General features: G+C 41.3%; 1 protein-coding gene across 1 annotated transcript in view; it reads left to right on the top strand.

Moving 5' to 3' along the window:
* The window catches only part of ARHGAP20 (Rho GTPase activating protein 20), an 89,140-nt gene extending 78,455 nt beyond the window's left edge, over positions 1 to 10,685 (top strand). Inside the window, exons 11-15 of the mRNA XM_054725359.1 lie at positions 304 to 465; positions 4,064 to 4,173; positions 6,311 to 6,500; positions 7,596 to 7,710; positions 8,710 to 10,685. Of these exons, the coding sequence (XP_054581334.1) occupies positions 304 to 465; positions 4,064 to 4,173; positions 6,311 to 6,500; positions 7,596 to 7,710; positions 8,710 to 10,583 (2,451 nt within the window). The 3' untranslated portion in view covers positions 10,584 to 10,685. The remainder of the gene's footprint in view (positions 1 to 303; positions 466 to 4,063; positions 4,174 to 6,310; positions 6,501 to 7,595; positions 7,711 to 8,709) is intronic.
* The last annotated feature ends 3,047 nt before the right edge of the window (positions 10,686 to 13,732 follow it).

Raw genomic sequence — 13,732 nt, 5'->3', positions numbered from 1 at the left:
AGAGTAGTGAGATAGAAGAGACCAGGTGACAGAGACGCTAATGCAAAGAAATCTCAGTTTAAAGTGGCCCTTGGGTCATTGAAACAAGACAGTCTCCTTAAAGCAAGTGTTTGAGGTAAAATGGTTTTTAGATGTTGAATAAATAGAACAGAGATTTAGAGATACCAAAAAATCAGTTGACTAATTCCTCTAGCAGTCCATCCAGTTGGATCCCCAGAGTTGTCCCCTCGTCCACCCTCGCCTCTGGCAAAGAGAGACTGCTGGTATTTGTTAAGTGCCTTTTTCCCCTTTGCTTTCCCATAGGATATGCTTTTTTTCCTTAATCAACAAGGACCCCTCACGAAAGGCATCTTCAGACAGTCTGCCAATGTGAAGTTGTGCAAAGAACTGAAGGAGAAACTTGACTCGGGAGCAGACGTGCGCCTGGACTGTGAATCCATTTTCGTGATAGCGTCTGTTCTGAAGGTAGGTGTTCTTCCTCCACGACCTACAGTGCACCTCTGGAGAAACAACTGGTTTCTTTCATTTTGACATTATTCCCATCTGCAAAGAACCATAATGGATTAGAACCTAAAAAGTATTAAAAATACTTCACAAAGTCAAGATTGTCCTTTAAAAGCCACGGCCAATGAATGGCATGGCATGGCATGTCAGACGAACTTTTTAAGTTTTTCTATCCCACTCCACTCTTCTCATCATGACTTCTGCTACCCCATGCAAAAAAATATGAATTAAGTTAAATTTAAAATAATCAAAACACATACAGCCCATTTACCAAAACAAACATCCCTAGCTATGATGACTTCCTCACAATCTCACTACCTTCCTAAAATATGCAATTCTTTCAAAAATATGCTTTATTAAACTTTCAAAAAGAAGTTTACCATACCAAACAAGCATTTGCCTAACAACCGAAACAAAAATTGCCCTCTGAGGCCCCTGAAACTTCCATTCATTGATGCAGTCATGGTGCCTTCCTTGTCCCTAATGCGTTTTAAAGTAAAAGTGGGGCAGGAGTGGCTCTGAACTCGGCCTCCTTTTATAAAAACCTTCCCTGACATTTTTACGGTTCTCACCCACACCCCATGGTTACTTAAGTCACATCCACAATTGGCTTAGAGCACTTCTAAAATGTTTTCCTCCCACATTCTTGAAAATGCTTCACATTTTTTGAAAATGTGGAGTCAAAACCAGCTTCTAGCAGAGCTTTAGACCTTAGGGCTAGCTTCTGCAGACCTGCTGCCTCAGGCTTCCATCTCCCAGCTGGGTGGGAAGCACCTTGCCAGGGCAGAGACAAGACTCTCCCTCACCCTACTACTACCCTGTGGGTTGGGGAACTGCTTACAGAATCCTGCTTTATGACTTAATGCACAGTCAGATGATTCTTGGTAAATGGGCCATGTCTGCTCTTAACCCTGCTACAGGCTGTGCTGTAAAGAGCACTCAGAAGAACCGGGAGGCTGGCTCATCCAGTTTGAATTGCACAGAGTCTGTGATTACTCTTCAGCCCTGGAACACAATAAAGATATGCATGTTGTGCGCGGCCAGATCTATGTCTGGGAGATAGATACATACAAGTATATACACACAACGAGTTTTTCTTGTTTAATCATCTAATTAGACTTTCTCCCATCTCTTAGTTAAGAAGCTAAAGCCTTTGTTTTAGAACATTTTCCTTACCATGCTATTCTTCACAGTACCACACTTCTTAAAATTTTGTGCTAAATTATTGAGGCTATTACAAAAGTATAATCCTAGAAGAGTTCGTCTGCATTCCAAATTGGAGAAGTATTACTTGTACAAAAATAAGCAAAGGACAAAACTAATGCAAATGATTGAAAAGTCTGGTTAAATAGGTTACAAGTAGTTGACATTCTATAACCATGTAATTGCATTTTACTCTCATTTCTTCTAAGTGGCTGCAGGAAAGGACATACTTTTTGCCAAAAGTTAAAGTTTTTGAGTTTTTGTTTTGCTTCTTGTTTTTAAGACTATTTGGAAGTGCTACTTTAGGTTTCCTTTAATGTTTTACTTCTGCTGGTTTTGTTTAACTATAAGCTCAACTCTTCAAACTATAATTGAAAGAAAATTGCTTGAGACGCTGTAACTTTGATCCGACAGACCTTTGAGGGAAAGTTCATTTTTTGCCCTGCAGGAATCTCATCTCAGATGAGCCTGGTAGTCCTGCCGGTGACCAGGGTTCTGGTTTGGGAGGGCAGGAGACAGCTGAGTGCTGGGAGTCAGTGATTGTAATTCAGGACCAGCTCTCATATCCTTTCTCAGCTGCGATGGCGGTTGTATTTCATAACTTGTTATTCCAGCTGTGGAGAGTTCATTGAGATGTTACGACCTATTATTTTTCAAGTGTAGGTTTAAGATTAAATGAAGTTTTCCTTCAAGACAGATCTTAAGTATGTGTTCCACTGCGATTTAAAAAGAGTGCTATTGTCACTGTCCCACTTTGAAATAACAGAGTTTGCCTCTTTGAATCTGACTTTTAAAGTAGGTGCAGCAACTAAAATTAGTTTGGAATTATGAAAATTCAATGCCTTTACCCAAAAAGAGGTAACTTTTGTAAAGACACATCTGAGTCACAAGTATCCAGGTGCATTTCTACTGGAAGATGTAGTAGAACAGAGAAACATAGAATAGGAAGAATCAGTCATCTTCCTGCTTTCTCTCCATTCTTAAAAAAAAAAAAATTTAGATAGGAGACATGACTACAAAGAGGTTTTTTAAATTATCTTGGAATCTCAGTTATAGTTAGCTGGACTTCCCTTGTCCTCACTAATATTTGTCCATATGCAAATAGCAACAGCTCAGTAATAACCACCACTATGTGTGGGACTGTGCTTGGCATTGAAGTGTATGAGTAGAGAGTGAGGGTCCGCCCTTGCCTTGGAGGCCTCATGAGCTACTGGGGGAGAGACACAGGTAATCAGCTAACTATAATAGTGAGGTGTTGCAGCCTTCATATCAGTAACATAAGCATGACATGTAAGTAACAAATTGTGTTGTCTTTTGTAAAGTTGCTGATTTGGTTTTCCAGCAATATTTAAATTGCTCAATTGCATCTTTCACCACTTTCCATGAACTTGTAGAATGATAGCCAACCATGGGTACAGTGCTTAGACATGAAATTGAGTTTTCTCTGCCTAAAGTTTACTGAGGTAGAGATCAAACTTTGCAAGCTTAGCTTTGCTAATACCATGTCAATAGCAACAGAGAGAGTTGGCTTAAAACAGAAATGAACATAGGACCAGAAACAAATTTAGTTTTTTAAGCTTTTTATAAACAAAGGTCAAACAGCAAACATCCTTGGCCATAAGTATATGCGTTATGATCTGGTCTCACCACACCCAGCCCCACCAGTGGTTCAGCAGAACAGAGTCTGCAAGGCCAGAGAGGACAATGTGCTGGGCACATGTTAATCAGTATACATCAGGCACAGGGTGCCTCCCCAGGCTCCCAGAGCCCAGCCACTGCCTGGAATGCTTTTTCTCCCCAAATAGAGAGAGCCCTTCCATGGGGAATAGAAGGGAGAAACTCTATGTCTAGATGGAAATTGCTCAGCAGTTCCGCTGGAATATAACATTTGAAAATAGCAAGGACTGTTTTATTCACTGCTCTGTCCCTAGTACATATCAGTAAGTATGTATAGAATGATTGGATGCTGATTACATTAGGAACCTCACCAATATCTTTCTGCATTTCTTTGAACCATTCACTTGAGGGGGAAGGAGGGATTTAGGATGATTTGCCAGGCCCTGTCACATACACTAGTTTGCTAAAATGTATACAAACAGGCACTTTCAGCCCAAAGAGGTTGTCCTGTATCTTTCCCATTACAATCCAGACTCCAGTTGCTCCTCTGGTTTTTGCTAGAAAAAAGTCAAAGCATGTGTTTCTACATGTGCACATTAGGGGAGAGTTGGCACCAAGAACTGTGTATTCCAAAGAAGGGAAGACTTAACTCTTTTCAACAAAATGTTTTATAATCACTCCAGTACATGTTTAGCATGAGAATAATGATTTAAAATATTTATTTTTCCCTCTCTCTCAGGATTTTCTACGACATATTCCCAGGAGTATTTTCTCAACAGATCTCTATGATAACTGGGTCTGTGTAATGGATCAAGGAAATGATGAAGAGAAAATAAATACAATTCAAAGGTAATTATTCTAATTTGGTCACATCTCAAAAATACTTTTTAAAAATCAAATGTTTTATAAGCTCATCTCGTGAAGTAATGATACCCCTAGGAATCAGTTTAAAAACAGATTTATGCTAGCCACTGTCATTATTATGATTGTTTATTCCCTAATCTTATTAACATGGCACACTTGACCATTGTACACCTTCTATATGTCTAATCTGAGAAGAGTTGACAAAAACCAATACTATAAACCCAATTTATGATCTTAAGTTTGGTAAATATTTAACCAGACAACCCCTTCTATATCTCATTCGCCAACTGAATTCACACAGAGAATATTTTCTCCTTCAAGGAACTCACAGTCTGGTATAGTGCACAGGTAAAGCCAGAATTACAATGGCAATTCAGTATAGTCAGTGCTGTAAAAGAAATACGTGGAGGAGGGCATTGTGGGAGCACTGCAGAGAGGCAGGTAGCTCTGGATAAACTTCAAGGAAAAGGGAGTTGCACAGATGCAGTCTGATCACAAGGAGTGCATCGTCTATACTCAGGCAAAGGAAGCTGCTGGCAGAACTCACCCCCGACCCCTCCATATTTCCTGCATTATAAGAGAGCAAGAAAGAAGTGTCCATCAAAAAAGCAATACTTCCAATTCTTTGAAAATCCAAAAATCCCAATACCATTTTTTCCATATACTTCAATACAGTTTTTTTTCTCAAACAATTTTAAAATATAAGTTATTATCTACATCCTGCTATTGATAGACATCCCTTGTCTGTAGAAGAACAGGATACAACTGTTGAAGAAAGAAAGCAAAACCTTGTCACAAAATACCCTCTGCTTCCATTATGGTTTGGTGGAAACCATTCGGAGATAGTGAAGGTTAGATTCTGTGCTTTTGGCTCATTGTCTAAAACTTTACACCCTACAGTTAAGGTGATTACCTTAAAAAAAGAAAAGGTAACACTATGACTCTCATACAAATATAAAATGAACATGTGTAAAAGATTTCATTTAAATCATTAATTAATGAGAGAACTCATCATTTCAAATTACCACAACTTATGTAGTTGAATCAGAAATGAATTTATAAATACATGCAAAACTGGCTTTCTCTACTGAGGCATTGAGGGGTAGTGGAGGGCACAAATAAATCATTTGGCTCTTGAACAGACAGAATTTTTTCAATTCTATGAGCAAGTGTTAGGTGCACTGTAAGTCATCAATAACTTACAGAGTTTGTAGAGTTAGCTCAGAGGCTTAGGGCCTCCATAAAACCAGGTAACCCAAGAGTGTACTAGACAGGGTCTCACTTTCCATTGAGCACACTCAGTAATCTTTCGGTCTGTTTCAATATCTTTCATAATTTGTCCCTATAAACTACACTCGTTGTGAGTTCGTTGTACTGAAGAAATGCCTCTGTTGTTTTTGCAACAGGAATCAGACTAATTTTCTCCTCTTGGTTGCAGATTCTTGTTTTTAAAAAGCAACAACCTTGATATCAACATATAAGTTTTCAGGATGGTAGTAAATATTATTTTCAGTGAATGATAATTTAAAAACCTCTTAGCACTTACAAAAGGAGAACAGTAGGAAATAGACTATCATAAGCTTGACTTATATGTGCAAGTGATACCAGCGAGATGAGCCTTGGGACAAATTGACTTTGGGAGCTAGAGGAGCAGAGCCTAAGCTCTCAGAATGGACTGGGCAGTCTTAATAGCTCAAGTTTGGGTGCCCACCAAGAGATACAGGAGCACTTAAAGTTTAATGGTTGTTGACTTTCATCAAAAAGATTTTTGTGGTTTTTTGGTGGAGAATATTCTGAAAAGTTACAGGATTTAACTAAATTAAAATACATTTTATTAGTTTCCGGTAAATTGGGTAGCATTTTTTGTGAGCCATTTTTGTGCATCTCTTACATTTTCATTGAGTTGTGAAGACAGTGTACAAAATAAATAGCTAAACCCCCAGTTTTATTTTCCCTCTTTCTGTATAGGCAATGCTCACTTTGCATGGTACCATGTTAACTGAAACTCCTGCACATCTGGACTGTGTTTTGCTTTGCATGAAGAATTCATGGAAAGCGAGCGTTGCCTTTTTAGTTTATGAAATGTCTTGTTTAAAGAGTGCATTTTTTTTCCTATCTTCAGGCTGTTAGACCAGCTTCCGAGAGCCAATATTGTTCTTCTAAGGTACCTTTTTGGGGTACTACACAACATTGCGCAACAGTCCTCATCCAATCAGATGAACGCATATAATTTAGCGGTGTGTATCGCTCCGAGCATTCTTTGGTCTGCTACTTCCTGCAGCCCAGAATTAGAACCCGTATTTGCAAAAAAGGTAATGAAGTTTTTCATTTTTATGCCCTGGGAGACTGAGTCCCCATTTTGAAGCTAAAATTCAGAGTATTCATTCTAAAAGACATTTTCTTAAAGAACATAAATTAGGGCTCACTAATTGTTTTATCCTCTCTGGTAAACTATAGAAAAGTGGTTTCTGAAGCAGAAAAGTGCTAGCAGTTGGGTTAGTTCCCTTCTTCCTTGAAAGAGGCAAAAAACTGTGACTGAATTCAACCACAGAATGATAAGCAGTTGGTTTGAGAAAAGAAACAAGAACTTTGAAGTTAGACAAGCCAGGGTTCACGTCTCAGCCCCACCACTTGCCAGATGTACACTCCTGGGCAAAATTAGTTACACTCATCCAGTTTCTCCTCTGGAAAGTGGAGGTGGTGATACCACCTCTCGTTCATACAGTGGTTACTTGAAACCACACCCCTGTGGTGCCTGGCATGCCCACCATTCTGTTTGCTCCTTTGCTCAGCTATTGGGGCAGGGAAACTACAGCGAGACTCCAGTACAGTTCAGTGGAGGCAGAAAGCTCCCTGGTGAAGTCTCAGCTCTTCTGCAGGAGCCTCCCAGTAGGGAGAATGTGGGAAGGGAGTGCCTAGGGGGAAACCAATGGGGCAAAATGCAGGTTTTCCCTCCAGCTGTCTCTCTCCTTCACAGTCAACCCATAGAGGATGCCCTCTTCCCAGACCCATGACAACTACCTCATACATAAGAAATGCATTCATATGTCTGTCTAGTGATGCTTCACGGGCTTTAATAACAAAGTGTATTTCTTTACCCTAAGCACTGTACAGAATATGTAAAACTGCCCTAATTTTAAAGGCAGAACCATTGGGATAAACATGTTAGTATTAAGCCAAAGACACAAATAATATCTTTAGTCCACTGATTAAAATGTGTTTCTATCCCCAAATTAACTCTTGTCATAGCTTTTTAGGGGAAACTCTTTTGTATACCTTTAAAACAGACATGATTTTTTCTCAGGATTCTTTTGCATTTTTGTTGAAATCAGCACTCATATATTAAGTATGGTTTATAGATATGCTGTATGGAAACTGGCACTTCAATTTTGTCCCTTTTTGTACAGGTTACTCTGCTGATTCAATTTCTGATTGAAAATTGCTGTAGAATATTTGGAGAAGAAATCACTTCCCTCTTTGGAGAGGTGTCAGTGAGGTGTGACATTAGAGAGAATACCTCAGGTATTGTGACTAATTGGATTGCTTTCCTGTGAGAACTAGACACGCGTCTGTGACGGTGGTGGGACCGTGGTTGTCCTGAATCCCACAGCAGCTCCGGTGAAGGGAGCCACTAGCCTGGGTCCGTGGGCCTAGGGCTCCTTCATTAGAAGGCCTGCTGGTGTGAACACTGGTGGGGTTCACGTAGACACGATGAGATCCCCAACTTCAGGAACCTGTTAGCACTTGTTGGTGTTAATCTTTTTTGTAAACGGAACTTTACAAGGAATGCTAATGCACATCATAGGACTGGAGTTAAAGCTGGAGCAGAAGGCCCAGAGGCTGCAGAGGCAGGCGGGCTTTTCCTCTCTCCCCTTCCTCTGCATCCCTGGGACACTCGGGATGCTGGTGGCTCTAAAACCGTTTCTAAGCAGCAGCATCCAGACTGTGAAGTCCTGTACCACCAATGACTAGTTAGATCACCTTTGGTCAATTATTCTCTGCCACTGATCATTGATTCTGTATCGATAAAATATGGATGCCCATAATGCCTAACTTTTATGGTTGTTTTAAAGATTAAATAAATAATGGATATTAAAGAACTCTATCAAAGAGAAGTTGACAGACAGGGTTTTAAATAGTTGCCCTGAGAGTCAATTTTGTGTATTCACCAGCAAGCCATGCTAGAAGGCAGTCTCATTCGGAATCCAGATGTACTTGGCATTGATTCCTTTAATTTTTGTGTGTCATTTCTCGATATTATGACATGTCTCTTTGCTTTGAGGCAATCTTACATAAGGAAAGCCCATTTCTTCAGGAACTGAGATAAATCGAATACACCCAATTTTATTTTGTATTCTGCACTGACAAATTGAGAGATTGTGAATGATCTTTTTTCCTTAAGTACAGAAATTTGAAAAATCTACATGAAAAGAGAATTAAACTAAGCATCACAGTTTTTGTTACTTTAGGCAGCATGCACTTGAGTATTTAACGAGGTTATCATGGTTTGATTTCCCACAGATCTCTCTTGCTTACAAATGACTGACTCCTCGTATGACAGCTTGGAAAACGAGCTGAATGAGGATGCTGACGCTCCGTGCAGTGACCTGGTGACGACCCTCGGCCAGGGGAGCAGAAGCATGGACTCCGTCCTCACCCTCAGTGACTATGACCCCGACCAGCCTGAGTTGGAAGGTCTTTTAACCCTGAGCGACTTTGACTTAGACCGTCCTAAACATGAAGACATTCAACTGGAAGGGCCTCTCGATTCCAAGGCAGTGACGGTCACAGTGCTGTACGGAGAGGCCACCCTGCAGGACCATGCCGGGGCCCCATCCGGCACAACCACACCCAGCCATCTGTCCATGGCCGCAGAAGATGCTCCGAAAAGCCCTCGGCGCCACCGGCGCTGCTCGGAGCCCAGCATCGACTATCGAGATGCAAAGCTTTCCTCTTTCCGCGAGTTTTACCAGAAAAAGCTACGCAAGTCCAGCTGTGATGCAATTCTGTCGCAGAAAGGTGAGGACCATCTGAAGCAAAATGAACCCCCACGGGAGGAGGGTAAGACGTGTTTTAAACAGGCTGTAGTCACAGGCACTGATAACAAGAAAAATGCCTCTAATAAAAATGTTAAGAAGGGCTTCTTTACTCATGAAGGAAGCCACGTGAAGCTCCCCCCTCCCTCAAAGCCATTGGCCATTTCTGTGGCATCTTGCAATTACATGTCCTCACATGATTGTCCCAGGAGCCAGGCCTCTGATGCAGACACACCTGGGCACGCCGCGCCACACGCAGCAGATGCCCCCAAGAGTTCCAGGAGGCACCGGTGCTGCTCAGAGCCCAGCATCAATGACCAGCATTCCAAGCTGAGCTATCTCAGGGGGATTTTTTCAAGGAAACACAATAAAGCCAGCTATGAAGTAGGCCCCTTGCGTGGAGAGGAGGAGTATCTCCAGCAGCACAAGTCTTTACAAATGGAGGGGCAAAAGCTCATTAACCAGAGCTTGGTCATGGGGATCGAGGTGGGCAAGAGCGGTGCCACAAGCCAGAGCACTGAGACGCTTTTACCCTCGAGGTTAAGCATCTGCCCCAGGACTAGCTGTTCCAGCTTGTCCTCCCCAGGCACCTCCCCATCTGGCTCCTCCGTGAGCTCCCAAGACAGTGCTTTTTCTCAGATTTCAGAGCATTCCGTGTTTACGCCCACTGAAACCTCCTCCCCAATAGATTGCACTTTTCAGGCCCACGGCCAGCATGGAGAACCTTCCGACTTCAGCAGCTCCAGACTCACTTCTGGAGGGTCTGGTCCCGCCTCTGGGCAGGCCAGCAGCCGCCTGGCTTATACAAAAAAGGACACCTTAGAGAGGCATTCACACATGCATTCTGTAACCCTTCATCCCAGCACGTGGCTAAGAAATGGTATGGCCAGTTTAAAAAACTGGTCCCTGAAAAACAAAGCCAGGGCAGCCAGACCAGAGGAAAGGAAAATAGCTTCTCTACCAGGACCTGCCGAGCCACGTCCACATGCTTCTGGGGCTCCGGAAGCCAACCCACAGCAAGAGACACAGAAAGACATGCCCCTGAGGGCAGCTGCAGAACTTCCAGCTGTGCCGACAGCCCAGCAGCACAGCTCTGATCCCAGCCACGTCTCCGAGCCACGCGGTAGCTCTCCATCCAGCCAAGTGGAAGGCACATTGGAGCTTTGTCTGAAGTCACAGGAGGAAGGAGAGAGTAGCGGGCAGTGCTCTCCGGGTACCCCGCCCTGTGAGAGATCCTCACCCGGCTCTTTGGTTATGGATGATGAGTCCAGCCCAGACTCAGGGCCTACAGTAGTGTGTGATGTTGCGGACAAACATTCAACCAAAGACATTTTACCACAAGAAGAACCTGATGTCTAGAAGAACAGAAGGTGGTCTAACAATGACATCGAGACAATAATCATTATGACCCCTTTGTATAAATTACCTGGAACAGGTAGCAAAAAGAAATTATTGCTAATACTTAGGACAATAAAATAATTCTCTTTACAAAGACCATGTGGCAAGAAGTTTAACTACAATAATTCATTAGAGCGTGGGACTGGGCCTGTCATGATTTTAGAGATACTAGCAGAGAGAGAGAAAGTGTCTTGATTTTTTTCTTCTTTACTTATTTTAACTTTATTGAATTTATTAGGTAACATTGGTTAATAAAATTATATAGGTTTCAGGTGTACAATTATATAACACATCATCAATATATTGTATTGTGTGTCCACCACCCAAAGTCAAGTCTGCTTCCATCATCGTTTATCTCCCTGACCCTCCTCTATCACTCCCACCCCCTTTCCTTCTGGTAATCACCATACAGTTGTCTGTGTCTATGAGGGTTTGTGTGTTTTTATTGTTGTTGTTGTTTTTTTGCGGGGGAGGTACTTAATTCCTTCACCTTTTTCACTGAACTCCCCAATCCCACACCCTCTGACAGCTGTCCGTCTCTATGAGTCTGTTTCTATTTTGTTCGTTAGTGGAATCATGTGGTACTTCTTTTTCTCTAACTGCTTTATCATTTAGCATAAAAAGGAAGCATGCATTATACCAGGTTAGTTCCCTGAGAAGGCCAGGGTATCATTAGTGAAGAATGGAGACTTGGGGAGAGGGGAAGGGTGCAGACAAATATTCCACATTCTATGGAATATGTTCAATAAATAAGCAAGAAAAACGCCACTAATCAAAGTATTGGGAAGAAAAGCATGCCCAGTAATGAAGGAAATCATGTGAAACATTTCCCTTAATCCAAGTCACCAGCTATTTCTGTGACTTCTTAGAGTCATATGTCCTCGCAGGATCATTCAGAAAATAGCCCAGGATGTAGCTAGACTGGGAAAAAGGAGAGTGGTCAAGAGCCATGAGTATCCTGATGCCATTTCTTGTTGGTTGTGTTACTTGATTCATTTGTCCCTTAGCACTGCATCGCTTTGCAAAGGCTCCAGTAAACAGCTGGGCGGAGAAAGACGAAACGTTGCCCATCTCCGTGTTCTTTACAAAGGGACTTGGGCTGGGGGAATTCTCCAGAAACACAGCGTTTCCAATTAGAAGGTGACCTGAAAGCACCCGTTACCTGAGGGTGGGGGGAAACTGCAAAGCAGTCCTTTCTGCGTTACACGAATGCTGTTGCCAGCATGATGAAAGCCGGGCTCCTCTCTGCCGAAATGTTTTCTGCAGCCCCGCCTCTTAGAGTAGTCAGCCAGAACACATTACTGATAAGTCACCCTTTTTCTAATTATCATTTGGCCATAGAGAGAGCAATTTTGAGTTCACCAGCTTATGAAGAGTTGCAGAACAGAGTACCCACCAAAGTGGCTACCGGGCCTTCTCAGCCACTGGCTTTGGATTTCCCTACCGCCAGGAGTTTTTACATACTTTTGTCCCAAATGACTCATGGTTTACAGATAGTGTATACCCCACCTCTTTGGTTTAAATCCATGGACACCGCTCTCTCTGTCTTAAAGTGACACTGGTACATCTCCTGGATTAACTCCATTGATTATTAGGTCTTGCCAGCCAGTATGGAGGGATAGAGTCAGGAAAGGATGTTAATCTTCCTTCATTTCAACTTATTACTTATAAGAAGCTTAGAACCTACTGGATCTCTCTAGTCCACCATCAAATGGACCTTTCTCCCACAAACTAGCTTATTCCGAACTATATTTCTGAGCCATTAGGAAGCTTTCATGTTAAGTGTTCTTTCCCTGTTGTCCTAAATGTTGCATTTTTTCTTTTTTTCAGTTAAAGGGGGGAAAAATGTCTTCTGGTGGCTCTGGCCAGGTAGTTCAGTTGGTTAGTGCGTCGTCCTGATATGCCAAGGTTGTGGGTTCAATCCCCAGTCAGGGCACATGCAAGAATTAACCAATGAGTGCATAATAAAGTAGAACAACAAATCAATGTTTTTCTCTCTCTACCTATCTATCTATATCTCTCTGTCTCTCTCTCCTTCTCTCTCTCCCCCTTCCTTCCTCTCTCTCTAAAATCACTAAAATAAATAAAAATAAAATGTTTTCTGTAAGATATAACAAGTCTTTCAGTATTAGCTATTGGTGCTACCTACCTCTGGGGTACATAGCCCTGTTTGCCCTTAGCATTATAATTAGCTTTTATAAATCTGGGTCCAAAGAACTCCTTCATGACACTGGCCATCTCAGCCACAGGTGTGAAGTAGATTTCACTTTGTCCTATAGTTAGACCTCTAAGAGTCCATATGTATTTTTTGCTATATAGAAAGGCAACAGGGATCTCCCTTACCCCTAGGGCAAAACTACTGTCAGAACTGCAAGATGTGAATGAAGCTCTTCCAGCTTCGAGTGTCTTTTTGGAAGAAATTTCTTCTCTACTTAACAAAATATTAGTTCTAGCCTTTTTATAATATATATATATGTAGAAAACCACACCACCCAATTTGAATCATAGAAGGAAATAGATATTGAGTTTCTTAAGTAATTATTCCTACTCTCTGTGTTCCCTTAAATCCTCCTGTAATAATGTAAATAGTTTGTTAATATTGCTGTAAAGTATTATATTGTATGATTTGAAGAACGTCATTTTATTATACTCTGTTAATCTATAATATATTAGACTCATGCTTTATCTAAAATGTTTTGAGTTTGTATAATATATCTTGACAGATTTTACTATCCTGTTATGTAATAAATGTGTATTTTTGTACTTGCAGAAACTGCTGCTAACTTTTAAAGTTGTTTGATTTTCAAGGCACTGATATTGGATATGTATGAAGTCCATGCTGTCTATTAAATGAAATACCATTCTCCAAAGTTAACAATCTCCCCAGATCAATGTTCCCTTTGTAGAATTGTTCTAGTTAATGAGCCAAATTTCTGCTTACCATTGGAACTTTCATAAAATGCTATTAATGTAGAATTGCAACTTTGAGCTTTTATCATAGATCATGGTCAGTCTTTCTAGAGGGGAAAAAAATAAAGCTTTTCTATTTTTCTATTCTTACCATTTACCAATCAAGACATGCTTTAAACACAGTCTTCATTTGCTTACGC

This window comes from Eptesicus fuscus, chromosome 13 (assembly GCF_027574615.1).
Source record: "Eptesicus fuscus isolate TK198812 chromosome 13, DD_ASM_mEF_20220401, whole genome shotgun sequence".
Lineage (NCBI taxonomy): Eukaryota > Metazoa > Chordata > Mammalia > Chiroptera > Vespertilionidae > Eptesicus > Eptesicus fuscus.
This window is presented reverse-complemented; position numbering and strand designations above follow the sequence as displayed.